The 26,816-nt window shown below is 63.5% G+C and overlaps 1 protein-coding gene across 1 annotated transcript; it reads right to left on the bottom strand.

Annotated features, from left to right (window-relative positions):
* Positions 1-1,717: 1,717 nt before the first annotated feature.
* On the bottom strand, positions 1,718-18,698 carry SGSM1 (small G protein signaling modulator 1). The gene is made up of 23 exons (XM_044440429.1): positions 18,629-18,698; positions 17,927-18,089; positions 17,234-17,386; positions 15,375-15,442; positions 14,592-14,737; positions 14,100-14,231; positions 13,596-13,720; positions 13,094-13,161; positions 12,620-12,783; positions 11,827-11,956; positions 8,788-8,926; positions 8,268-8,332; positions 7,868-8,013; positions 7,517-7,645; positions 6,653-6,835; positions 6,263-6,334; positions 5,421-5,951; positions 4,508-4,632; positions 4,062-4,144; positions 3,379-3,488; positions 3,018-3,114; positions 2,560-2,727; positions 1,718-1,875 (listed from the first exon to the last, which is right to left on the bottom strand). The coding sequence occupies exons 1-23, from the start codon at positions 18,690-18,692 to the stop codon at positions 1,787-1,789; spliced, it is 3,150 nt and encodes a 1,049-aa protein (XP_044296364.1). The 5' UTR covers positions 18,693-18,698; the 3' UTR covers positions 1,718-1,786.
* Positions 18,699-26,816: the final 8,118 nt, after the last annotated feature.

Below are 26,816 nucleotides of genomic sequence, written 5' to 3'. Positions count from 1 at the left end.
GTTTCCTCCCGGAATTAAAATTCTGAAGCTTTCCCAGGAGGAATAGAGTCCAACCGGGGGGGGGGGGGGATCCCCCCCCCCGCTCTTTGGGGGTGACAGCCAAGAATCCTCAGCGTTGCAGATTGGTTCTCAAGAAGGCCGGCATGTTCCGGAGGCCACACTTCTTGGCTCCGTAAACAAGGCCAGGAATATTCCCAGACCCCCCCCCCCCCGCACATGCACCTACCTCGCGAAAGCCCAGAGAACAGGGGGACCATTAAAGGGTCTTCGCTTTGGAAGGGGTCCCCTTTGGCTGCTCCACCCTCAAAGAATAGGAAGATTTTGGTGTGGAAGCAAGAATCCAAGTGGGAAAACAAGGGTCCCACGATGTGGTTAAGAGACGAGTCCCTTTTAAAGGGGAGGGAGCTGCAGTGAGTGCTTTCTGGCCACCCGGAAGCCAGTTTCATGTTAAAAACTAGGCACCGACTTAGCCATGATCACGACCTTCTGATCAGGCAGCAAAGCTTGGTTTATCTCGCTGCTTCTCTCTCCCCCTCCTTTGTAAGAACACCTGAGTTTAAAAAAAAAAGCAAAGCAAAGCAATTCCGATACCACTGAGGGCCCCCACACAGCAAAGGGCCACGCCGGCCGAGCAGGCCACAGAATTACTGCCGACTGCTGTGCCGTGGCTTTACATTCACCTGATGGGGGCTCGGGCGCTTCCTAGAGGGCAGGGGAAATGCCGATATGCCCCAGGGAAGGAAGAAGCTAAGAAAAGCGGGAGACGGAGGGGCCTGCCCGGTTCCTCAGGGAAGCAGCGTCACCGTGGCCAAGTCCAAGGAAGAAGCGAGCGACGCAGAGCAGGGCAGGAGGAGAGACTGGCTGCGAGAGCCACGGGGCCCCTGGGGCCACGACACGGTCCAGGCCCTCGACACTCAGGTGTGGCTTCTGAACCTCGGACGGAAGCGAAAGGCTCAGAGCCACTGCAGAGGAGGCGTGCAGCCAGGGAAGAGGCCAAGTCGGGCCATCCCGAGGGGAGGCGAGCGACCCGGCGAGCGCCCTGGGGCAGGCCAGCCCAGCTCTCCCCTTCTGTGCAGCTTCGGAAGGAGCCGCGGGGCGGCCACCCCGGAGAAAGGGCTCGGAGCCGCGGGGAAGGCGTGAGGCGGAGAGCGGGAAAGCTCGGCCGCAAAGGCGGCCCGCCAGCCCCCAAGGAAGTCGCCACCGGCGGAAAGAGGGAGCGAGGCTTCCCAGGAAGAGGCTGCGCTCGCCCGCCTCGCTCTCCCGGGAAAGGTCCAGGAGGCCAGCCCTGCATCCGTGCGGGAGCAAGACGGAGACCTGAACTTTTGGGAGGTGACGGGGGAGGAGGGGGAGGAGGAGGGGCTGGGCTGGGCTGGGCTGGGCTGGGCTGGGCAGGGTTCCCCTTCCCCCCGAAAGATAAAGGAAGATCTGAGAGGAGGGAGGAAAAGCCGGTGCCGGGCCCCAGCGGCCCCTCAAAGTCACCCTCCTCCTGTCCAATGGGAAGCAGCAGTTCCTCAAACCTGCCCTGGCCGCAGGGGCTCCCCCCGCCCCCCCCCCACACAAGATTTGCGCCCGGTCAGCGGCAGGAGCCGAAATCTTTGGTTAGTCGCCACGGCAGGAGCGGCGCAGGGGCGGGGGCCAGGCGCTCCCCATGCAAACCGGTGCACGGCCCCCGAGGGAGTCGCTCGCGCGGGTCTCCCTCACGCAGACGCTGCCGTGCCGTTCGCAGCCCCGCAACGAGCCGGGGCGGCCCCGCTCCGCTCCCTCCTCGATGGCGGGGGCTCCAGAGTCACTTGTTCTCAATCAGCGTCTGGACTTTGTACACGAGGTCACGCGCCAGGGTCAGGATCTGCTTGGTGTTGTGCCGCTCGGCCATTTCTAGGAGAGGGGAAGGGGAGGAGAGCGCCAGAGAGGGGGTGAGCGGGTCCCCAGAAGTGAGTCGCACACTCCCCCCCTCCGCCCGCTCAGGCACCTCCGTGGCAAGCAGCCTGCGGGGCACAGAGACCCTCGCCACCCCCGGCTGCGCTCTGCAGCCGCGGAGCCTCCTCCAGCCAAGGGCCAAACGCCACTGCAGAGCAGTGGGCCAGGGCGGCGTCCCGCGGGGGGCAGCTCGGGGGTGAGGCGGCTGGGCCAGAACACCGAGGGGGCCGGCGCAGGTCAGCGTGAGGGCCCACAGCCAAGGCCGGGAAGCCACTGACCGGCAGCCGGAACGAGTGCCCCAACGGCCCGGGGAGAGCGGCACCCGGCCCCGAGGCCTGGCGTTTCGTGCCTCCGAATGTGAAAGGCTGGGCAGCAGCCGGGGGGAGCGGCCTCCAAGGCCTGAGAGAGCAGCTGCCTGCCCGAGCGGGCCCTCTAGAGGCTGAGATGGAGCGGGGCCCGCCTCGGCCCCCGGGGCCCTATGCGGCACGTCCCCTGCGCTGCTCCCTCGGGCACAAACGCGGCAGAGAGAGCCGGCACCAGCACCCGGGCGGGACGACCTGGCACCCCCGGGGCCGGCCGACGGCAAGGAAGGCGGCCCGGCCAGGCTTGGGGGGTCGGCCCGGGGCCGGCCACGCTCCGTACCATTGAAGAACTTGATGATGTCGGTGAAGTCCATGTTGTTCTCCAGGATGATGTCCCGATAGACCTCCACCAGGGCGAGCGCGAAGAAGAGGACGAAGTGCGACGAGGAGATCCGAGCCGCGGCCCAGATGGTCTCCCAGACAGCAAAGACGTCGTCGTACACGAGTTCTGTCGGGAAGCCGTGCGAGGGAGCCGGCCTGAGGCGGGGAAGCCAGGGCGGCGGGGGACGGGCCCACGGCCTCCTCGGTGCCCCCCGGGTTCCCCGCAGGGCAGCGCACGGGACCAGCGGGCCCCCCGGGAGCGCCGAGGACCAGTCCGCAGCCCCCTGGGGTGACTGGCAGTCCAGCCCCGCCCCCCATTCCCAGCCGGTATGGACAGTGCCCAGCCGGAGCAGCAGGGGCGCTGGGAAACCGAGGCAAGCCTGGATCTCAGGGGCACAGGCCCGCCTTGCAACATACCTCGCTTGAAATCCAAGAGGAACCAGCGGTAGCAGAAGTAGAAATGCGTGTAGTCGCCATTCTGGTGCATCAGCTCAAACATCTCCGAGTCCAAAATCTGCCAGAGATGCAAAAGCCTTCAGAATCGCGCTTCTGCGAGAAAACCGGGCCTGCCGGACCCCCTTTCCCGGCCCCCCACGGCGGCGGTGGTGGCTCCTCCTTCGGCTTCCCCCTGCAGCCACACACCCGCGAGCTCCCCGGCGCCCGGCCACGTGGACCAAGCCACGTTCCCGTCCGCCTTGCTGGCCCGACTCGTGTGCTTCAAAGGGGCGGCACGCAGAGGCCGACGCAGGGCCCATCCTCCCCGGCGATCGCTCCGTACCTGGATGAGCGACCGCATGTTGGCAAAGTGGGTGTCCATGGCTCCTCCGTGGGGGAAGTTCTGGTTCATCCGCTTCATGAGCTCCGTAAAGCAGCTGAACGCCAGGGCTTCTGGGCACGGACCAGGGGAGAGAGGACCTGGAGGACTGCGGCCTGCGGTGCAGGCGGGCAGGAGCCACGCGCCTGCCGGCTCTGGGAGCACAGCTCGGGGGACGAGCCCACACCGTGCCGGCACAGATGTGGGCCTCGGCTGGTCTGGCCAGAATGAGGCCGCCCCAGGCCACGGGGGCCAACTGCCAAGGGGAATCGATTTCTCCGCGTTCCTGAAATGGGAACCGTGGCGGAAGCGGCACTTTTCTCCCCGTTCCAAGCAGCCCGGATGGCCGTGAGAAACGCCCAGGCCCAGCGCAAGCCTGAGCAGCTGCACAACCTCCCAGCCTGCAGGGGCCCCTATTCGCTGCTCCCAGCCTTCCCCAGGCGCTGTGCAGCGGCTTCCGAAGTCTCAGATGCAGCACCACGGATACTGCTGTTTCCCTCGGGAAAGGATGCCTGCAGCAGCTGGGCTGGGAGAGCCGGGGCAGGATGAGGCCCGGGCCCCTCCGCCTGCCGGTCCTGAGGGAGGCGGGGCCCAAGCCGGGGCTCCCCGGGCACCCAGGCGGCGTGGCAGGAAACACGGCGGCTCACCATCATCCAGGATGACGAGCAAAGGGGCCAGCAGGTCGCACATCCCCTGGACGTAGCCAATGTCGATGTGCTGCCAGACGTAGCTGTGGAGAGACGGGATGCAGCGGCCGACCTCGCGGGGGGGCTGCCCGGGAGGGCGTGGGGCACCCCCGGCTGCACGTGCGACCCGCCCTTCCTCATGCATGGCCCGAGACGGCCCAACTAGGGCGCAAGTTCGGCCCCGGTGGGTCGTGGGAAACCCTACGTGGCCCCACCTGGCTCCCAGCGCTCCAGGAGAACCAGGAAGCGCCCGGGAGGGCGGGGGGCGCCTGGCATCTCCAGGAAGGGCTGGGAAAAGACGTGTCTGAGCCGGGAGGGACTCGGATGCCAGCCGTGGGAAATGGATCAAAGGGAAACGCAGCGTCAGGTCCTTGGGAAGGGGCTGCCGGCCACAGGTGGGCAGGTACCTGCACATGATGTTGCGCAGCTTCTCCAAGTTGGCGGGCGAGAAGTACCAGTAGTTGCGGTCACACCTCTGCACGTCCTTCTCGATGCGATGCAGGTTGATCGTGTACGTGTCCAGAAGTTCTGGCTACAGGATCACGGAGAGGGAAAAACGAGGGCATGGCCACCTGCCCCAGGCAGTTTTCAAGGTACGCTGGGCCAGCGTGTTCCTAGATCGGACTTACACGGCTAACTTAAATCCATTTTTTAAATCATTCCTTCTCCACGGGGAATCCTTTGCCAAGACCCGCCTTCCTAACAAATGTTAAAACTCTGCGCCAAACTGATCCAGAGGCGCGCTGGGCAGCGCTGATGCCACAGCCGGAATGAACGGCGCACCCAAGGAAACAGAACGCTGTTTCCATTGCTCTGCAGAATTTTCCTTGTGCCCCGAAGCAGCTCTGCAGAGCACTGCACCCTCCTTGGCTCAACCGCTAGAGATACTGCGCAGTCGGATCTGCGGCTCCTGAATTTCGTCACCGGTGCTGCTTTTCAGGCACAGGATCCTCAGGGCAAAAGACTAATCCTGCGTCACTCTGCGTGGCCTGGCGGCTTCCACCTGGGAGGATCCACCTTCCACCTGCGACCGGGCAGGATCTCCCCCTCCCAGAACGTTCTCCTGCGTCCCTCCCTGCCCCTTTTAAACTGTGCCCATCAAACCAGAAGCCGCCCTTGCCAAAGCACCGAGACGGCTGGCCAGCGAGACGAGCCGCACCACCAAGCGTTCCGCCTGGCCTGAGCCGGCTCCCTCGCCAGGACTCACGGCACTAAAAGGAAGCGCATCCCACGGGGTGAGGGAATCCGGGAAGGTCCTCGGCAGGTCCGAGCGGGCCAAGGCCCACGGGCCCCCCGCCGCAACGCCGCCGCAGCACTCACAGAGTAGGCAACCCCCGACGAGGACACAGGCGAGACTTCGCTCACGGGCAGGTCGGCGACGGCCAGCGTGTGCGCGTCCAGCTCGGGATACAGGCTCTCCATCTCCGGCTCCTCCGAGAGGTCGTCCTCGCTGCCCGTGGAGGCCGGCTGCTGCGCCCGGTGGCCAGCCCAGCTGCCCGCCACGTCCGCCATGGGCAGGGGCGGCCCCTCCCGGTCGGGGAGCTCCGTGCCCATCAGGGCTAAGGCATCCAAGCCCCCGTCCAGGCCCTCCTGCCCCCACGGCCTGTCCCCCTCCGCACTCGCGGGGGCAGCATGGGGCACTGCAGCCTCGCTGGCCTCGGTCACGCCGTCCTCGGCGCTGAAGCCGCACTCCGGGTATACGGAGCTGGCGGAAAAGCTCTGGGACGAGGGGTGCCCGGCGCCAGGAGAGCCGCTGCCGGGGCCACTCCCCGTGGGCAGGGCGGCTGGCCCATCCCCTCCCGGCCTGGCTTCTGCTTCAGGCTGCTCCGCTTCATCCACGGACTCGAACACCTGGCCAGGGGAGGAGGCAAAGTGGAAGGGGGCTGGGGTGGGGCTGAGCCCCAGACCGGAACTGGTTGTGGGCGGGCGGGTGGACAAGCCGCCCCGTGCCAAGGCAGGCCCTCGCGCCCCTGGCCCGGAACGGCCAGGAGCTGCCTTCTCAGCGCTCCCTCCCCATCCCGCGAGTGAAGGCCTTCTGGCTGCAGGGGCCGGGGCTGCAGCTGGGCTCTCCACCCTGGAGCAGGGCCCCATCAAGGCTCAAGCCCACCTCCTCCCCCGGTCCAGATCAGAGGGGGACCCAGCCGAGCCTGGCGGCCGCTTACCTGGGTGCTGCCACTGGAGTCGCTCTGCAGCCGGGTCAGGTTTTGTCGGCCGGAACTGCCGCTCTGGGAAGACTGCCGGAGGGAAGGGCAGCCTGGTGGAGCCCCCTCTGCGGCGAGAGGCCCTGCAGCCACCGGGCGCTAACGGCCACTTACGCCTGAAGCACTCACCCATCCTAAAACTGGGTGAAGCGATCCGACAGGCCCCAGCCGCTTGGGCTGCAGCTCACATGGCCGCAGCTAGCCTGGCCGGGGGCCGAGGGTTCGGGACCCCAGCTGTCTGGTGGCCGCTCCCCCCGAGGGAAGGTTCTGGAGAGCGTTCCCCTTCCCCTGCCAGGAGCAAGCAGAGCACCGGCCGGCCCCCGAGCCCCGGCCCCCCGCCTGCGCACTCACGTCGTTGCTGAGGGTGGAGTCCCGGTGCATCATGCGCTCCATGTGGGAGTCCAGGCTGGCCCCCGAGGAGCACTTGGCCAGGGCCGCCGCGTGCGACTCCTTCTCCCGCTGCCTGACGATGGCCTCGCAGCCCAGCCACTCGGCCATGGTCTGCTCGTAGCAGGCGCGGGTCTGGCCGTCCACCTGCGGGCGAGAGACAAAAGTGGGAGACTCGTCACCTCTTCGTTCCGCGCAGGGCAGACGACAACGCGCGGCACCGGGAGGGGAGGGGAAGCGAGCTTGCGATGCTTCGCGCTCTGAACGGTGAGCCCTCCTGACTGGGCACAGCAAAGCTGTCGTCGGAGCCGGCATGTTGCACCCTCCCCGGTCGAGTGCAGCTGTGCTGCGGGAACCTCCAGGCCATGCGCACCCCCCTCTCCCCCAGGGAGGGGAACTGTGGCTGGGGAGGGGACTGTTGTGTCCCTTGGCACACTGATCTCCCCTGGCTTCAAACTGTAAGGACTGCAAAGCTGCCTGATGCCCAGGGACTCCAACACGGAGCTATGTTTAAGCGAAAGCTGAGCATGCATTTTGAACATCAAGCCACCCCAAAGCCATGCGCCTGGGACCGCCTTAGCTGGCACGCCAAGTTTCGGGGAACTAGGTTTCCCTTCCTGGTGTTAAGATGCCGACAGACAGACAGACAGACAGACAGACAGACAGACAGACAAGCGCATCCACATTCACGACTGCTAGAGTGGAAGACGAGTGGCCCAAGGATCGGAGGCCGCCCCAGGCGGCGCGAGAGGAGCCCCAGGCCCGTGGGTGCCGCAGGGGACGGGCCGCAGCCGTCCCCTGGGGTGCGAGGCTCTGGAGGGTGCTCACCTCTTTCCTCTCAGCTTCTGACATCCCAAACCGATAGTGTCCCAAGAGGAACGGCCAGACAGACTTCCGGATCTCAGGCTGGACCCCTCCAAAGTAGACCAGTCGCAGGAGCTCCTTCTCCTCGTAGCTCTGTGGAGAAAGCGTGCTCAGCATTCCCGGCCCCCTGCCGGATTTCGCTGCTGGTCCCAGGCGCCCTCCGGAGGTGCAGGATTGCGGCTCTCGTCATCCCCAGCCAGCACGCCGGGCTGCGGGCTGGGAGGGCTGCAGTGGCTGCTCCGCCAGGGCCAGGGCTGGACCGGGGCGGGGGCGGGGGGGGCCTGCATGAGCCGAGGGAGGGCGGCAGCCCCGCACCGTGTGGTCCAGAAGGAACTTCTCCCAGGTCTCCGCAGTCAGCCCCCCGCTGGCGTCGCAGGGCACGTCGGGGGACACGATGTCGTGGTTCACCAGCGCCGAGAGGTGCGTCCGCACGGTGGAGAGGTGCCGGCAGTAGGCCAGCCCTGTGGGGAGGGGAGCAGAGCGCAGGAGAGTCGCCACGAGCCCCGCCGGACGCTTGCCGCTTCGCTTCCGGAGGACCTGCCGCCCGCCACAGGAGGGCCTGAGCTGGCCTCCCCAACCCGGTGCCCTGCGGGTGCTCTGGACCGCGTTCCCCTCTCCCAGCCAGCCTGGCCGCACCGACCCTCCAGCCAGCGCCCGCCGGCCTCTCTGGGCCACCGGACCCGGCCTGGCGCAGCCTCGAGGGCATGGGACTCACAGCCATAAAATGCCCGGGAGAGGATCTGGTACTTCATGTTGTCGCAGAGCAGCTTCAACGGAGCTCTGCGGAGAGAGAGGGAGAGCTGGCTGCCAGGCCCGGGACCCCTTCCTTTAGCCCCCCCGCCCCCCCTTTCCCCAGGCGGGATACCCCACCTGGAGGGGGGACTCAGGAGAGCAGCGAAAGCGAAGGCCTGGCCTCCTTTTTCCAGAGAGAGCATGGACTGGAAGGCCCATCTTCCCCCATGGCACACCCCCGTTCCTTCCGCCTCTGGCTTACTCTTTCCGGTCAGGTGGGCCGTGCAGGTTTGCACTCCACCATCCGCCACCATAAAAACAACCCCCCACCAGCCCCTTGTCTTGCTCGACCCCAAAGCGAAAAGCGGCACTGCTTCTGCTAATGAAGAACCGGGGCACCTGCGGGACTCCCTCCCAGCCGGTGCAGGAGCGGCGCAGGGGCACGTGGCCCCCTTGGTTTGTTGCTGCAAGCCCCGGCCCGGCCCAAGGCCAGCCCCCCACACCTTTCGTGGCTGCAGCCACTGGAAGGGCCGCTTTCCGTGGAGCCGCTCTGGGAGCAGGAGGAGCAGGAGGACTGGCGGGTGCTCGGCTGCCACACTGGGGGGAGGACGCCTCCTGGCGCGTCGACGAGGTCCTGCGGCACTGCAAGGGTGGGGGGGGGGCAAGCATGCACGCGCATTAAAGTCGGCTCCGTGGCAAGCAAGCGGCTCGTTCCGGGGCGAGAGAGAGAAGGCAGGCAAAGCCCCCCGGGAAGACCAAGAAGGCCCGGATCAGCACCCGGATCACAGCGAGGTTTCTAGATCAAGAAGGGAAGGGAAGCGCCATCCGAGGGGGGCCGCCCCCGGGCCCCCGGGAAACTCGGCTGCCGTCCTTTGAAGCCAGCCAAGTTCCTCCGGTTGCTTCAGCTGCTGCTTGCTGCCTCCTGGACCTCCGGACAAATGCAGGACGGGCTAAATTCAGGAGGAGCAAACCAAAACCCACGGGCAAAACCCCCCGCCGTCCTTTTACTGTCCCAGGAGCCTTTGACTCCCCGAGCCTTTCAGCTATCCATTGTGACTTTTATTGCAAAATCGTCCTGAGACGATTTGGTAAGAGGACGGTATAGAAACGTTTTAAAAAACAAACAATTAGCAATGATTGCAAGTTCCTGAAGAGTATGCTCAGATGTATGTTAATTTAAAAACCCTCTTTCCCTGCTGTGTTTTCCTTTTGGTTTATTCACTGCAACTGTTTATTCTCTTGTGCATTTTAAAAGCCTTGTGAAGAACCGGCAAGTGTAACGGTTAGGAAATGCACAGCGGCCCACGCGGCGGCCGACGCCTGCTCCTCCGCGCCTCGTGGCGAGCTCCCCGGGGTCTCGCTGGAGGCCCTCGGTGGGCCCAGGCGGGGTGGGCACTGCAGAGCGAAAGGGCCGGGCGGGTCAAGCTGGCCGCCCTCCTCCGGTCAACACACGGCGTGCCGACTCGGCACTGAGCGGCAATCCTCCAGCCGGCTGAAGCATCCCCCTTGGAATAACACCGCCGCTCCCAAGGGCTGGGAGGCGAGCATCTCGTGGCTCACACCCAGGAGCGCCGCAGCTCAGGCGAGCAAGCGGCAAGGCAGGGCCCCGCACAGGAAGGAGCTGCCCCATTCCTGCCAGGCGAGGGGCCGGCAGGGCCCACGTTCTTGAACAGGGGGCGGTGGAGGAGTTCAGGGACCCCGAACTGCGGGGGGCGGGGGAAGCACTTGATTCGAATCACAGCAGGAAGGAAGCGTGCCGAGGCGGTGGCTCCGTGGGCAACGGCATTTGTGCAACCTGAGAGAGGCCGGCCGGTTCAGCCGCGCGGGAGCCTGCGTGCGTTTGTTTGTTAAACAGAGTCACTCTTAAAACTGAAGGTGCCAAGGAAGCAGTTGCTCCGTGGGAGAAAATGTGTGTCCACGGCGCTTCCCAGTGTTTCTGCGCTTGATTGCTGCTTTGGATTTTGCCGTGCGTCACCTCCAGCCCCACGTGGTGGGCGCCCGGCAAAACAAAATTGAGCGGGGGCCGGATAGGTGCCGGCACGGAGATCTCCCGGGACTCCGATCGCTGGCCAGCCGCCCCAGCGAACCGGGTGCGGGGCTGCCGGGCTCGGAAGGGCTGGCTCCTTTCGGCACACGTCTTCACCCCATTGGCAGCAGGGTCAGCCTAAGCAGTGCCCCCCTCTCCCCCCCGCCCCCGGCCAGCCTTCACACAGGAGGGGCTGCCTCTCGGGAGCCAGCGCCTGCTGCAACCGTCAGAATGTACAAATGCCGACACAAAGCCGAGCCGCAGAGCCGAGCCGAGCCAAAGCGCCCCCAGTGCCCCGGCGGCAACATTACGGAGGTGCTGCCTGCCCCCCGGTGTGGCAGGCAGGGCGAGGGCCGCCTTGGGGAGACTCGGAGCCTGCGTGGGGATCACCACGACTTTGCCGGGGGTCCAGGTCGTCCGGGCCTTCTCTCCCCGGGGGGCGCCGGGAGAAGCGCGGGGAAGACAAGACGAGCTGCTAAGGACAACTAGAGGAGTGGAAAGGGGGGAAAGGCACAGCGTGAGGATGGACCCTGCCCAAGCGCCGCCTCAGGAGGGTCCTGCAGCGGGAAGCGCGCGACGGAGAAGCACAGCCTCCGTCTAACCAAACACTCTTCCTTTCCTGCAATATTTTAAGGGATGGGTGGGAACTGAGCTGGCTTGGCTGGCTGGCTCCCCATGTGCAAATACAGAATTTAACTCGAGAGAAAAACTCAGTAAAACAAATCAGAATTGGGGTAAACAAGCAGGACGTTCTTCTCTTTTTCCTTTGCTGCCCTCACTTCCCAGTTCAACTGTAAGCTCCAGGGAGCCAAGCTCTCCTTCCTCTCCTTCCTTCCTTCCTTCCTTCCTTCCTTCCTTCCTTCCTTCCTTCCTTCCTTCCTTCCTCCCTCTTTCTGTCTTTCTGTCTTTCTTTCCTGTTTTGCTGGTTTCTGTGAGAGCTGCAGGCAGGGGTGGTGCTGAGCGGAGAATGAACAAAGCATTTGGAAGGCCCACTGAGATCCGTTTCCGCATCGTTTTATTTGCCAAAAATTATACGGGCAACACCCTGCCCCTCTCACACCCAGGAAGAAGTGGGCCTTCTGTCACATCGGAGAATCTATGCTTCCAGCCTTCTCCGCAAGAGAGCGACTCTCCACGGTCCCCAACAGAAAAACCTCCTTCCCTGGTTGGAACATACGACACAAGTGCCGAAGCGGGGCCCAGGGCCATCTCCCCCCACCCTGCTCTTCCCTTCACGTGCGAGACAAGCCCCGCGAGTTTTTATCATCCGTGCTTTGGGAAATGTGTCTCTCCTCACTTACTTATTCATGCCACTTTTAATTCAGTTGTCCTCCACCCGGGACTCTCCAGAGTTTGGTCTTTCTTGGTGCAGAATTTTAACAGGCCATTTTATTGGGACAGAATTTTAATAGGACATATGAATGGCAACACTCTGTTTCCATAATGCACAGTTAAACAAAAAGCTACCCTGAGGAAGGCATCGAGCGAGTCTCTCTGAGCGAGAGCGCGAACTCACCAAACTCCAGCTGCGTGCCGGGATAGAGGATCCTGAAGACGTAGTCCGTCGCCTCGTCGTCCTCCTTGTCCGAGACGGACTCCGAGGTCCCCTGCGGGGTTCTCTTCTTCAGCTTTGGGAACACCTTCCCCTTCAGGAAGCGAAACGACAAGGAACGGCTTATCTTCAGCTCGAGAGTCACGGGGCTCCTTCCCCTCGGCATGACAGCCGTGACATGGCGCCCCAAATCACAACGGGGTTTCGAGACTTACGACACTCATTTAATTTCTTCAGAAGAGCTGATGCAACTGAACTTTTTAAAAAGCATTATGGGTGGGACTGCATGGGCTCAGGCCGCTTTCCCCATCCTGGGACCCTCCGGGAGGGGAGCACTTTTGGGGAGCACCGCCCGTCACACGTGGCCAGCACGGCCCTTCGACCGACTGAGGACTCCGATCCCCGTGGCTCTGCATGAAGTGCGGTTTAAACACGCACCCGGGGAAGATGCCTGCACCAAATTGTCCCCGGTCCATCCAGGGCGCCTGGCAGCATCTGCAGGGAGCTTTCCCAGAGTTCCCAAGGACGGAACCGGGCAACCTGAAGCAGCTGCTCTGCGGGCCCCTCGTGAACGGGGGCATCCCCGAAAGGGCCCGTTTCACTCAAGCGCTCGTGGGCACGATGGCGGCGGGGAGCAATACAACGTGGCCGTTCCGCCTCCCCCTGAGCGTTGCTCTGCCGTGAAACGAGCGGCAACGGCATCCAGCACCCCAGCAGGGACCAAGGTCACCACTCCAGGCTCCGGAATCGCGCTCACCTTCCCCCGCTGCGACCAGAGCGGCGGGTCCAGCTGGCCGTGGGGCAGCAGCCCGTTCTCCAGGCAGGAGAGGAACTGCAGGAGATGCCCCCCCCTGGGGAAGTGCAGCGGCGGGCGCTGGATGCCGTCTTGGCTCACCAGGACAACTGTGCCCCCGCTGTCCACTGTTGGCGGGGAGGAGGAGACACGGATGGCGAGAGGGATGAGAGGCACGTTCCGGCAAAGAACCCCCCCGCCCCCATCCCCGGCCCCCACACGGGCCGAACGCCTTCTGCCAGGCAGCTCCACCAAAGAGCCCGAGCAGAGCCGCCCAGAGGGGGGGAGGCGGCGCCTGGGCATCAGGCGGCGTCCTAAGAGGCTGCTTTCTTCCGGACAACGGGGGCTGGAACCGTGCGCTCTTTGCGGGGAGGGGCCCGGGCTTCGTGGGGCTGCTGGAGGGGCTGTGAGGCCCGGGTGGCTTGGCGGAGCTCTTACCCTGCTGGTGGCAGTGCAGGTAGACGATCTCCTCCAGGCGGATGGTCATGGCGTAGTCCCAGTAGACGCTGCGAGAGGAGGGAACGGCCGGCGGGGTCAGCATCACCCCGCAGCCCTGCCCTGCCCTGCCCAGCTCCCCAGGGGCTGCCCTGCTTCGGCTGAGCGCCACCCAAAGGACAGTGTGGAGGCTGCGGAGGCGCGACTGCAGGGGGTGGCTGCAACCGAAGCGTCGTTATTTGTTTTTCGGCGTCAGGCTAAGATCCTTTTATTCAAACAATATTTTAACAACGTATAATATTTATAGGTTTTAATTGTGCAGCCAGGGTGTTTCCGGGTTTTAACTAAATTTGTATTATATTTATTTATTTGTGTGAGCCGTCCCGAGGCTATGTAGCAAGGGGACGGCATACAAAAACGCTAAATAATACATTAATAAATAAATAATTAAACAAAGCGCCTGGAGGCATCCAGGGAGGGCCACGCGTACTCCGGCCCGGCCTACCTTTTCTCGTAGTCCAGGTCCCCCACAGAGCTGTTCATCAGCTGGTTCGGGGTCCACTTGAGCGTCATGATGTCGGCCGTCTGGTGAAGGGACAGGTAGCCTGGAATTGCCTCCATATCATCTCGCTGGGAAGAGAGAAGAAACGCCGGAAGGGAGTCACTTCCTCCCTGTCCGCAGCTGGGAACATTCCCAGCCATTTGCAAATCTCTTTCAATGACTAACTTTGTTTCTGGTCCTCATGAGGGAGAAGGTAGACTTGAAAACCCGCGATTGTTCAGGAGCCCAGAAAACTACGGGGTCCAGTTGGCAGAGAGGCAGAGGGAAGAGGCCCGCCGGCTTTCCACCGGTTCCCTCGCGTCTCCTCGCAGCCGGCGGAAGGGCAAGGCACGCATTGCTGCGCAGGACAAGCGCTTAATACATCCGGCGGGGCTAAACCCGCTCTCAGCTCTCGCTCCGGCTGCCTCTTGCACCGCGCGGCGGCCCCCCGGCCAGGCGGCTACTCACGGGCTGCACCAGGACGTTATTCTTGCCATACAGGAGGGTGGTCCTGGCGTTCTGGTGCAGCGACTCGACGTAGTCTCGGGCCGAGAGGGAGGGCCGGTCATCCATGCTGCCGCTTGAGTGCCGCTTCTGAATCTGTGGGAAGCCCGCGGGGAAAGGGTGAGCGCAGCCCCTTGCGGGCCACGGCGCGGTGCCCCCGCCGCTTGGGGGAGCGCGAGCGGCCTCGGCCCCCCGGCGGAGGAAGACCCAGGCCCAAATCCCACCTCTTCAGGGCATGCTGTGGGCCGGGGCGCCCCGCAGGGTCCCAGGCTGGGCCTTTCCTACCGGTGGGCTTGTCGAGGCCACGGAGCAGCAGCCCAGAACCCCAGGAAGGGCGAGGCCTCGAGGGGCCGGCTTCTCGGGGCCACACCGCAGCGCGCCGGGGGCGGAGGGCCGCCCAGCCGCGCACGGCACAGCGGGAACAAGCTCCCCTCGCCCGGGCCCCCCGGCACCTACGCAGAGCGCCGGGCGCTTGGTGGGCGAGTCCTGCCGGCAGTGCGAGCTGTGGATGCGATGCCTCTGGACGAGCTCGTCGGCCGAGGGGTCAGTCCAGAAGTGGTCCGCGGTCTTCATCTTGGTGTACTCCAGCGCGCACGGCCCGACTGCGGGAGGCAGAGCGGCAGGAGGAGGGAGGGAGGGGGCAGGCTCCAAAGACGGGCCCGTCCGGACGGTCCGTGGCCGCCGCGGCCAGCCCGCACAAGCACACCGCGAGGCAGGCCGCCCGGGACGCCCGCGGCAGGGGAAACCTCCCGGAGCAAGCCAGGACCCCTGCGGCCGCCCCCGCCCAGCCCAGCCCAGCCCTCGAAGCAGCGGGGCCGCGCCTGGGGGCGGCCGGCCCCTCTCCCAGCTGTTCCCCACTGAAGCCCCACGAAGGGCGGAGGGCCAGAGACAAGCGAACTGCCCCCCCACCGAAGGACTTGTGGGGACCACCGACGGCCTCGGTGACGCCAACGTCACTCAGGTCACCCTGCTCTGGGGCGGACTGGGGCCCCGGGCGGCAGCACAGCCGCCTGTCGCCACCCTTCCGCGGTCGGTGGGAGACGCGCGCAGCCAGCACGGAGCGAAGGCGGCCTCTTGCGGAACTGCCTGCGGTGCCCCGCCGGGACCCTGGATCGGGCAAGGCCTGCCTCGCGACGGCCGGGCACCCCACACGACGGGGCCTCTGCACCCTTGCCCGGCCGGCCACAGGCGGCCTCGAGGCCTGGCCTGGGAAAGCCCTTCGCCCACGACGCGCCTTACCCAGCAAGGAGGCGAGGATCGGGCCGTCGACTGGGTCCATGAGCAGCGCTTCCTTCTCGTAGTACTTGCTGCGTGGGAGAGAAAGCACGGAGCGCTGGACAGGACTGAGGGAAGCGAGGAACGGGAAGGAAGCGGCTCTGCCCCAGTATTGGCTCGATCGTCTCCTCTTAGGCAGAAGGTGCACCCGGGTCTGTCCTCGCCTGCCCCTCGCAGCCCGTTGCCCCGCTCTGACCTTGCTGCTCTCCCTCTCTCCCTCTGCTCCCCGCCTGCTTTTCTTTCGCTCCACAGCTGCGGAGGCCAGCGTACGAATAGCCGGATACCGTAAAGAGCAGCCCTGGGGCTGGACAAGACCAAAGGCCTGGCCATTCCGGCTCTCTTCCCCACAGGGGAATCCGGCATCTTGGTCCCCGGAGTGGAAAGTCCCCAAGAGGCACACGAGGGCCACGGCCCCTCCCGCACATCCTCCCCAGCCACGGGTGGGCCCAGGCCCGCTGCTCGCGACCCTGAAGGGATCCAGGTGCCACGGACAGCCTCCTCCTGCTCTGCGAGCCCCTCCACCCCACAGCCGTCCCTGCGGTCACAGGAGCGAGTCCCACGCCTGAGCGAGGTGTGGGGCGAGGAGGCCCCTCCCTGCTCCGTCTGGAGGGGCTCGCCTTCAGCCCCCTCCCCACACGCGGCCCCCTCTCTCCAGCACCCCCATCGCTGGCGCCTCTGAGGCCGCGTGGACCAGGGCTCCGCATGAGCCGCGTCAGGCCATTTAATCACACACTGGAGATTCTGAGCATGGCTCAGTCTGGGCCGCCTTATCTCCGTCTGCGGGCGGAGGAGCTGGAAGGAAAAGCCATATTAAAATCTGCGGTTTGCAAAAGCGAGTGAGGTTATTACTTCTCACCAGCTTCCTGGGCCTGAATTACTGCATTTGGATTCAGCTGCCGCAGGGCCTGCCTTTTATTCTGGCCCACAAGATGCTGAACTCCGGCAGACGCAGTGTTGATAAGGCCAGGGAAAAAGCTTTGCTCCTCTGTTGGGGTGGCTCATGAGCCCACAAGAAGAGCTGGATCACTGCTTGGCTAGTAGAAAGCAGCCTCTCCGACGGCCGCTTCTTTATCGGGCGTTCTTAATCGCTTTTCTGACATCAGCACTCTCGATGGCAGAAAAGCCAATTAAGAGAGAACAACATGGTTCGTTAAAAGCAAGGAAACCCATTTTGAAGCCGAAGTCCTCGCAAAAAAAGCAGTTTTCGCTGTCTGTCTAACCCACTGGGGATGGACCCAACCTAACCTCCGTCCCCAAGGAGGGCTGCAGTCAGGGTTCTGCTAGAGAAAAGGCCCTGCTTTGAGCCCCTCCACGGAAGGCCACAAACTACAGGCAAGGCTCCGGTGGAAAGAGGCGGACATCTCCGTATTCCGACCCAAGCTGGTCAGGTTTGGAACAGTTTGGGGGCACCTGCTGATCCAGCCCCACAAGCGCAACAGATCTGAGTGCTTAATGCACCAACCATTTAGGGCGGGCCCTTATCCCATGCCCCACGGAGCCTCTTCTCCGTTTTGCTTGTGTGAGGAAGAGCCTCATTTAGATGTGCCCTTTCCCAAGGTTCTGCTTTCCCCATCTGTTTGTGGCGTTACATAACAGCAAAGAGGCGCTGCAGTGCGGTTTGCCTTGCCTTGAAAATCTAACGCCACATTATCCTCCCTCTAAACTGGCTGCAACAACGGCTGTGAAAGGGGGACAGGCCCCAGACAGCGTGCCGATGACCCCCGCCTTCTGCGTGTGAAGTGCTCCATCGAGGCCTCAGGCGGAGAAGCCCTGTGGCCCCCCAGCCGGCCGAGCGTGGGCAAAGGTGCGGAGGCTGCCTTTACCTGCTGTTCTCCACCAGGTAGTGCACTAGCTTGTCCAGGACCTTCTCAAACAGGGCTGTCCGGATCCAAAGGTGCTTGATGGCCTGCGGGGACAGGTTGGGGAGCTTCTGGGCTTTGCGGGTGCTCTCTGTGGCACCCCCTCCCTGGTTTCGCCTTCCGAGAGACAAGGAAAAGGAAACTAGCCCACGTCCACCAGGACCCGAGGCGTAACAGACTCCCCCAGGCGGGCCCTCTGCGCCTGAGCACAGCGCCCACGCCAGCCACCCCCGTCCTGCTCCGACGCGCTCGGAGAAGCATTCCACCCTGGCCAAAACTGTCTGAAAGGAAGATCCCAGAAACAGGCTGAGCGCCCCGAAATCACCCGCCTGCTCTTTGTTCTATTGCAGGCCGCAGCAACTCGGTCCTCCACGCCCACCAAGACCCGGGCCAGAACACTTGGCTCTTCCGAGCGGGTGCCCGCCGGATTCTTCTGCGGCTTTCGTGAGCTCTAGTACTCGTAAAGAGCATCCAGCTGCACCGGCAGAGGTGTGGCAACGCCCGGAAAGAGAAGCGCTGTCTGGAGGATTTATGATGTGGGATTTTATTGACTGCTTGCAGCACAGCGGGGGGTCACAGACCCCGTGAAGGCTTGAACTCCCTGCTGAGCGGCGCCTGGGCCGAGACCGCGCCCCGGCTCGCACTGTGGCGACTCACCCGCTCTCGATGAGCTGCTCCAGACTCTGCACCCTCCGGCAAAGCTCTTCGGCAGGCGGGAAGCTTTTCGCCACCTTCACGAACAGGGCCGCGATCTTGTTGCTGCGCAGGAAGCCGGCTGCTCGGCGCTTCAGGCCGTGGAGGACGCAGGCTTCGACGGCCGCTGGGGAGTGGGAGCCGGGAGGGGGAGAGGAGGCGTCACACGGCATGGCCCCTCCCTCTTGGCGAGCGGGAACGGCCGGGACCCCGGCCACCCACACTCCGCCGCCGGGCCTGTGGGGCAGGACAGGCACGTGGGGCGGCCCCTTCCTTGCCTGTGCACAGCATGGGGACTGCCTTGCCTCCCGGGGGCACGGCCAGCGGCAGGCCGACCCCACCAGGCCGGTGGGCAGCAGCCGGCCTCCAGCGAGATGCCGCTCCCTCCGCCGGCCGGCCGAGGGCCTGTGCCCGGCCACCCGAGCTCTCGCTGGGAGCAGGACGGCTCGCGGCTGGGGGGACGCCCTCCGGACACGTCCCCGTGCCGCAGCGGGCGGCTACAGGCTCCCCGAAGAGCATCCTCGCGCCTGCGATGCCACTCTGGCCTCCCTGCCTCCATGAATTTACAAATTTACGCCTTGACGAAGGCCCACCGTTCGGCCCCAGCACGACAGGCAAGGGGAGCCGAGTGGGAAAACCGGAGCTGGGAGCAGCCAGGCCGCTTACCACAGAAGGAGATGATGTGGCTGCTGTCCTCGTGCACAAACTTCCTCGTGACAGCTTCTTCCATGATTTGCTTCACCTGCAAAATGGTCCCGGTAAGCAAGAGAGCCGACCCGGCACGGCGGGGGACAGCACTCCCTTTGGGGCGGCTCCTCGAGGGTAAGGGCCTGCCCAGGAGCGGGCGCCTGGGCTGCTTCCCGCGCTCCCGGCCAGGGAGTGGGCTCGGCATTGGCCCGGCCAGCCCCCCTGCAAGGGCAACGGGCCGGCCGGCCTCCCCCGGGGGGGCAGGGTCCTTTGTGTCCCGGAGCAGCACTGGGCTGAAGGAGCCCTCGGAGGCCCCCCTGGCCCAGGCCAACGCAGGCACGGCATCGAGAGCCCTGCTGCATTGAAACCAGCTGCGGGCGGGGCGGGGGAAACGGCTCAGAGCGCTGCGGATGGATGAATCCCAGGAGAGCCAGCGGCGGTTGGCCTCGAGGGATCTGCATCGCGGGGAAATCCATTTGGGAGTCTGCGCAAACCCACTCCTTCAGATGCCGCAGGGCAAACCGTGTGACTCGGGCCCGAAAAGGCACGTGGCTGGGGAGCCCCGACACCGGGTGGGCGGAGGACAGGGGCCACCCCCACTGCAGAGTCTCCCCTGCACTGCCCAGACTTCGCTCCCCCGAGGCAGGCCTGCCGGGTCTCCTGCTTCCGCCAGCGGGAGGAAAAGGTGGGATGCAGCACAGAAGGGAAGGCTGCAGGGCGAATGTGACGGACGGAGAAGGGCAAAGCATCCGAATGGCCCCTCCCCGCCACTAATTAGCGTTCTGAAAGAAATCCACCCGTGAAGGAGCAATAATTTATCATTTCCCCCGTAATGTTCACCCAGCGCCTCCTCCTCATGGGGTGGGTGCGCATGGAGGCTTGTGCCTGCACTCGAGGATTTTAAAATAACTCGACCTGATTATGACAGGAACGAGGCAGGCAGCTGCACCCGGGCCTAGCGGAGACCGGGACTGCCCAGGCGTCTGTCCAATATTTGGGGCTGCAGCCCCTCGTTCCCAGCCTGGGAGCAGCACCAGGTTCTGGGGGGCCGGAGCCACAAATATCAGCACAGACAGCTTTCAAAAACACCTACGCGGGGCCAAGAGGAAGACCCTTCAAGCCCTAGGGGATCACGGGGCTGCGGGAGGTGGCTGGGCCTGGCCGGGCACAGCAGGAGGCCTCAGGGGCCCAGCGCCGCTCTGCTCTCCGTCCCCAGCCAGTCTCCCAAGGCGAGGCCTGCTGCGGCTGAGCGTGCCGGCCAGAGGAAGCGTGGACACCCGGCCCAAGCTGTTCTGGCAGTTCCCGGCCGTGGTGCTGCCCGTTGCCGCTGCCTTCTCCCCACGCGCCGGAGCACCCACAGCCGCCCCTGCTCCTCCAGGAGAAAGGAGCCCCGCAGCCGCCACGCCAGCAGCTGAGCAACAGCGCCGATGACTAGGCCTGCCCGGCGAGTAATTGCTCTCCGCTCGCTTCTGCCGCCTCACCTGCCAGCTGCCCCCACCCCACCGCAGGCCCGTGATGGCAGTCAGGCGAGGGTCCTTTGTGGCAGCCCCGCCACCCATTGTCACATTGCCCCTGCCCCCTCAGTAGCCAGAGAAGCCAGAAATCCACGGCCACCTGGCCCCTGTTCTGCAGGGGAGGCAATGTGGGGGGGGGGGTCCACCCAGGAACAGCTAGCGAGGCTGCAGCTCAGCCTCAGAAGGGAGTGACGGCGGGCTGGATGTGTGCAGAGCCTCTCCCGGGGCACAAATTAGTCACCCTGGCACTCCGCCTCCCTCCGAGGTCGGGGAGCCAACAGTCCAGGCAGCACCCCCACCCTGGGCCCACCGGGCCTCTGGCTGCACACCTGGCTGGAGGACAGCCGAACCTTCACCAAGCAAGCCGGTTTAGTTTCCGCGGAGCTTAGTTCGGCCTCCCAGGACAAAGCAAGGTGCACCACTGCACCCGACTGCCCTCCCTCAGGGGCAGGCGGATGGATGCCAGGGCCCACTTTAAGAAGCAATTCCCCGGCTGCAGCAGCCCCAGTCCTGGCAAACAGGTTCCACCTCATTTCCCAGCCGGTCCTGCCACTGGAGGAACCCAACTGTCAAGACAGAGGCCTGGGCCAGGCTGCCCGACTGTTCTCTGACTCACCCAGCCGTCAAGGCTTGGCCACTCCTGCGACATGGATCCAATCCCGGGGAAGCCGGCAGCAGCCGAGAGCGCTGCGCCGCCCCCCCCCCCCCGGCTGCCACCTCGTGCCGCCTGCCCAGGAAGGCAAACCCCTTCAGGGAGATCACCTCTAGCAGGGCAGCCTGGCCTTGGCTCCGCTCGCTCCGTCACACGCTCTTCCACTTTCCCTTTGCACCTCGCACTTCCATGGGTGCAAGCCAGGATTGTTTCTGGTTTGCACTTTTGCCATTCCGCTAATCTCTCTCGCACGCCAAGGCACACGCCCTCCCAGCGCGTCCATCCCTGCGCTCCCAGCAACCTGGGATTCCAGTATCCCACACGGGCAAGTGAGAAGCCACCTGCACAAAGGAATGGCAACCTCCTATTTTGACATGTTTAAGGACACGGCCAGCGTTGTTCCGGGGCGTTCAGTCACTGTTTGCGCTGGGTCACAGAGATAGCGACGCAGCCGAGACATGTGACGGCTGTTTCAACAGCGGGCAGCATTTCTCTGCCGCCAGTGCCACCTTCCCTTAAAAGAGGCGATTAACAACCCCGGCATCCTTGTTTTCGACAAGTTTCCCCAGCAGTTAAATATCACGGACAGTGAGGGGAAAGACCTCTGGATTCTCAGGCACCAGCCTTTTTCAGGAACAGGTTGCACCCCATGACACACCTCCAGGGATTAAGCAGCTGTGACGCTGCTGCGGACTTTCCCAGGGCAGCCTCCGGCTGACTCCATGGTCACTCCTGGCTTCCCGAAGCGGAAGGTAGTCCAAGGGGAAGCCTTCGAGAGGGTCTGATCTACCAAGGAGAAGAGGGAGCCACGGGGAGCTGAGTTTTGGTCAGGCAGGCCCTGCTGCGGGGTGCAGAGAGGAAGCAGGCACTCGGAAGCCGGGGTGCCCAGTCTCCCTCTGAAACCACACGCGGTTTCCTTCATGCCAACCAGGTACAAAACGCAAGGCCTCCGTCTCCCTGAAAGGCCGGATTCTTTCTGCCAAGCCGCTTTTCTGCAGGCTCTGCGCCAGTCGGTGGAGTAGGACCCACAACTTGTGGGCCCCAAAGGGCTACCAGTGCCCAGGAGCCTCGGCTCTGCTGGGATTCCAGTGGTGGCTGCTGCAGGGACCAGAGCTCCACACCAGCGCCCAGGCAGGCCATCTGCAGCCCAGCCTGGAAAGGTAAACGCTTCCTTTCTCAGTGTAGCCAACACCCACCTAAAACGCAGCTGTTCGGTTCACGGAAGTGGCAGTGTTTCCTCCACTGCAGAACCAGAACTTCTGAGTCGGGCCAGAGGCCACCTTGCCTCCTAGAGCACTCACGCAATCCCTGAAGCGCCTGCTGGCCGTCCTTTCTGGGGAGCACCGAATCAACTTACTAAACAAAACACGACTGCCAGAGCCCTACGAAGGAGTGGCTTTGCACAGAATTTTTCTTCCGCCGCATGTCTGCGCCAGCTGAGTTCACACAAGCTGGCCACTCTTAAAAAAAAAAAAAATCCAGGGGGAAGGCCGGCATCCAAACCGAGTTGGCCCAAGGAGATGCTCCAAGCTCCAGCTGGCCCGATGTCACCTCGGAAGCGCCTGTGTGCACAGGACTTCTCGTCTCCGTGTTTCCAGGCTGCTCCCACCTAACCGGAAAACATTCCTTTTGCACACCTGGGAACGGCAATTTGCACACGGCTTGTAGCGTGCAACAGTCTGGAAGGCACGTTCAAACCACACCGCACCACTCCGCCCGCCCGCGCGTGTGGACGCAGGCAAAGCAGTGACGCCGCGCTGACGCAGAGCCCCCAGTCCCATCCCCTCCGACTGCTGTGCTCACCGACGCAACGAAGGAAGCCGCGAGAGCTCTGGAGCCTGGTGCAGGATTTGTCCGGGAGGCGGCCGTTTCCATGGAAACAGAGCAATGCTATCGACTCGAGAGGATGAGCTCGCACAGCTGGGCGAGGACGAGGACGGGAAGCGGCTTGCGACCGACCCGCGCAGAGGCTGCAGCCAGCCGGGAGGGACGGGAGCGAGCGGTTTGCTGTGATGTCGTCTCCCCAAAGGCCCCACTTTCATCTTCAGAGAGAGACTCGCTCCAGAGGCGGTCTTCCTCGGCCCACGCACTGTGGCTGGAATTGCTGAAGCCTTTCCCACCCTGGCCATGCAGCTTCAAACAGGGGGCACCCTTCCGAACTGAGTGCGGCTCTTTGTCATGGTAATTCGAGGCAGGCAGCTTCATGCCACGATTTGCCACCAGGGCCCTTTCGTCTCTGCTTCCGCCCTCGGACACCCGGTCGCTCCAAACCAAAGAGCCCCTTGCAGGCTGGGTCATCAGACGCCTCCGCGGCACAGCTTCACACTGGCCTGTAGCTCACGACAGGATCCGGCCCCTTGCGGGGGAACAAGAGCACTGGCGCAGTCTAAGCAGGCCTTGCCCACCCTGGGAGCTCTCCAGCTGCGCTAAGCAGCTCCCATCGGCACCGGCTGAAAATGATGGGAGTCGTAGTCCAACACGGCTGCAGGGCAGCAGGCTGGGGAAGGTCCACGTGATCTAAACCTGCTCTGCCGATGCAGGATGTATGTATGTGGCCCGCACTCACCCACTTAGAGAAATGCGCTGCTTGTATGCGCTTCAGTCCCGTCATTCATGGATTCAAATTTGTGTTTGGATGAAAACAAGGCTTACGAGAAGGCAGCCACTGGCAGATTTTCCGCAGCTTCATGGGTAGTCAGACCTTCCTCTTCAGTCCAATATTCCCCCTTTAGGCTGCTGCTCTAGCGATGGGTTCCATCGCTGGCTTCTTAATGTTTTGAATTTTCGGTTGATTTTACTGGTTAGGATCACACCAGTGGGATACTTGTGGTGTTTCCTGTTTTGGTTTGCTTGGCTATTTTGTTGTTGTTCTTTGGTTTTGTAATGGTAAACCACCCAGAAGACATTTGCCAGAAGTGAGGCAGAAATTATTCATAATAAACAAACAAACACTTGCATTAGAAATAAAGAGCTTTTAGAAACCTGCCATCCTATTAATGGGTAACACCTTCTTAGTGTGCGTGTTTAGGCAGGAAGACGTACTAAGATTCCCGGCATTCCCCGGGACTTTTCCTGCGTGAAACACATAGGATTACATCCTGAATTTATTAAAACATTGCAAGCCTAATTATAAATGCAGGTGTAGATCAAGCTCACCAATGATCTGACACCAAGTTCAGGAAACAATAGACTAACAGAGCTTGTGCATTTGTTTAAAGAACCAGCCGGGAGACTGCAGAAGCTCCATCTTCAGCTCCCAGCGCTGCAGGCAATCAGAATGTGACTCAACACCAGGGAGTCCCGTATCAGCGACCACAGACCAACCTGAGAGCAGCCAGCGCCAGGCAGTCAATAACGCTCCAGAAAAAGCTCTCCAAGAATAGCCCTCAAGCACGCACAATGCCAGCCGGTTCATTATTAATGCATAAAAATGCTTTAAGCTCACTGCAAGCGCACCGGCCAATTAAAAGGTGCTTAAAGGCGAGCTGTGAAGGGGACCCTGCAAACTCCGTTTCAGATTAACAGAGGCGGCACAGCTTGGATCAACTGAGGCCTCGGGATCAACTGAGGCTGCCGGTACCCAGTGGGTCCTCACCCAGGGCAGTAGCAACGGGCACCATGTCGACGGAAACAGGCGTCTCCCGGCCCTCGCCGGCACAACAAAATGGTCGACTTCCCATCTGCTCAGGGCCTTCATCCACCAAGCCCTAGAAACACATTCCCCAACCCGGCGCCCCCCAGATGTGTGGGAGCCCTGCCGTTCTCCGTGCCGGCTTCAGGGTGACTGGAGTTTTATTCTGGCCCGTCTGGGAGGCAGCCGGGTGGGAAAGGCTGCTGCAGACCAACAGTGTGACTCAAGGTCTCCAGGTGAAACCACAGGACCCCCCCCCGATCGCCTCAGTGCCACCGGCTCCCCCACTCGACTGGACCCGGCAGGCATCGCCGTCTGGTTCACACGCCCCTTTGCCTCTTCTCCCGCACATCGCACTAGTGTGTGCCAGTGCCAGGACCCGATTCCGATGTGCGGAGCAGCAACACCTCCTGCTGCGAATCGCTGCTCCAAAAGCACGGCACGAAACGACCTTTTCAAGAGGCCGGCCGCCCCCCGGGCCTCGTGAGCGGCAGCCACAAGCCTGGAGAAGCCAAGTGACTCTGGAGAGCAGGGTGGCCACCCAACTCCATCATCAGAGGACCATTAATTAGGCAGCGCACTTTGGAACTGATAAGATACAAATAGCAATGGGAGAGCTCGGCACTGCAGACAAGGTGTAGCAAGAAACGTTCGTGGAGCGTCCTGCAGACTGTGGCATGCACTGCAAGACGAGAGCCGGGCGGTGCGAGGGCGCTGGCTTGAGCATGGCCTGGGTGCCCACGACTCGCTCGCCGGGGGTGGGGACGGTGCCCTCGGCCACCTGGCCTCTAAGGTGCAGGACGATTCCTTGCCCTTCTGGTGGCAACGGGGGCTCCGAATGGACCTCATCCATGGCGTTTGCGTAACAGGCACAGCTTCCACTTGCTAATGAAAAGGGCTGCACGCCCTTCCCTGCCCCTTTCCCTGGAGATCTAGAGCTCGGAGGGAGGGAAGAGGGCAAGATGACTTGGCACAAGGCAAACTGCGGGCTCGGGTGGGAAGACGCCGTGGCGCTTCAACAGGCCAGCGGTCAGGAATGCGGGGAGCTGACCAGCGAAGCGCCTGGAGATCCGCTCTCTGCCCAGCCCGTTGCCACCGAGAAGGACGGGCGGAGGCCGGTCCGGCTGCCCTGGGCTCTACTGCCCGTTCTGGCAGGATCGACAGCAGCGGGGCCTCAGCCCCCGGCTCACGGAGGCCGTTCCCTCGTCCGTTCACCCGCCCTGGGCCACCAGATGCCTGGCAGATGTCCCGGACAGCCACATCGTCCCCAGCAGCTGCAGCGCAGCACATCTGGGGGGCATCCGGTTGAGGAAGGGTGCTCCGGGCGCCGGATGGCATCTGAAGATGATCTGCGGTGCCAGAGCGAGGGAGGGCAATTATCCGGGGCACTGGAGCGAAGCCTCCCCGGGAGGAGGAATCTGCCGGGCCGGCAGCCTCTCCCTCCACGTGCAAATGAATCTGGCATCAGTGCCTCGCAGAGTTTACATAATCCAGGCTCCAACACAGCCCCAGAGGGCGTCTCCGAAAATAAATCCACCTCCCCAAACTGTGGGGAAGGGGCACCCCAGAATGGGGTGGAACTTAGCCCCCGGCAGGGACTGGGCCCAGCATCATGCCTGGAGGTCAAGGACCCGGGTGCAAGAGACCTGGGGGAGATTTTCCACCCCGCTATTGCTGGAGGAGAGCGTCCAACAAAGCAGCCCAGCAGGAGGGTGATGCCCACGGTCTAAGGCCGATCCAGTCATTCAACACCTGTGGAGAACCAGGCACTATCATACTCACAGGGCAGTGCTACCCTCTGGTCTAGAGGAAAGACACTCTGCACATCCTCAGAGACCCTCTGAGGGTTTTACTACTTCGCCCTGTTCCAGACAGAGCACAGGTTCAGACTGAGCCCTGTTCTGTGTCCTTGACTGCCTTTGCTCCACAGTAACCACAGTCACAACCCAGCCTCCTCCAACCCTCCAGATGGCTGGGGATGATGGGAGCTCAGTAGGAGGGCGTCAGGAAAGGGATCCAATCTGACCACCAGGCCTCGGCTCCGAACGGCGGGAGGGAGCGACAAAGCCTCTGAGCATGTGGAGCCTGCCGCTCCCACCCCCACCGGGAAAGGCAAGTTGCGCGCATCCAGCCGGGCACGTGCCCCCCCCCCCCCCCGCCGCGTCCTGGCACCTCCCGGCTGGCTCGGCCCCCGCGCGCGAGCCTCGAGGGGCGTCGGGAGGGCTTTCCCGCGGACCCGCGGGACCCGGGCCACGCCGCCCCCCACGCGCCGCGCGCCTCCGCCAGAGCCCCGCGGCGCGGCCGCCCCCCGCCCGGCGACCCACCTCCTTCTTGGCGGTGCGCAGCAGGCGCTGGCGCGTCTCGGCCTCG

This window comes from Varanus komodoensis, unplaced genomic scaffold, assembly GCF_004798865.1.
Source record: "Varanus komodoensis strain SLA01 unplaced genomic scaffold, ASM479886v1 scaffold38, whole genome shotgun sequence".
Classification (NCBI taxonomy): domain Eukaryota; kingdom Metazoa; phylum Chordata; class Lepidosauria; order Squamata; family Varanidae; genus Varanus; species Varanus komodoensis.
Note: the sequence above shows the minus strand (reverse complement) of the source record. Positions and strands in the feature narration are given on the sequence as shown.

Coding starts and splice junctions, on each gene's coding strand:
- SGSM1 (XM_044440429.1), bottom strand. CDS start 18,692: ATGGAAGAAGCTGTCACGAGGAAGTTTGTGCACGAGGACAGCAGCCAC. Junction 15,443..17,233: donor TACCTGGTGGAGAACAGCAG/GTAAAGGCAGCC, acceptor TCTCCCACGCAG/CAAGTACTACGAGAAGGAAG. Junction 14,232..14,591: donor CCAAGCGCCCGGCGCTCTGC/GTAGGTGCCGGG, acceptor GGCTTCCCACAG/ATTCAGAAGCGGCACTCAAG.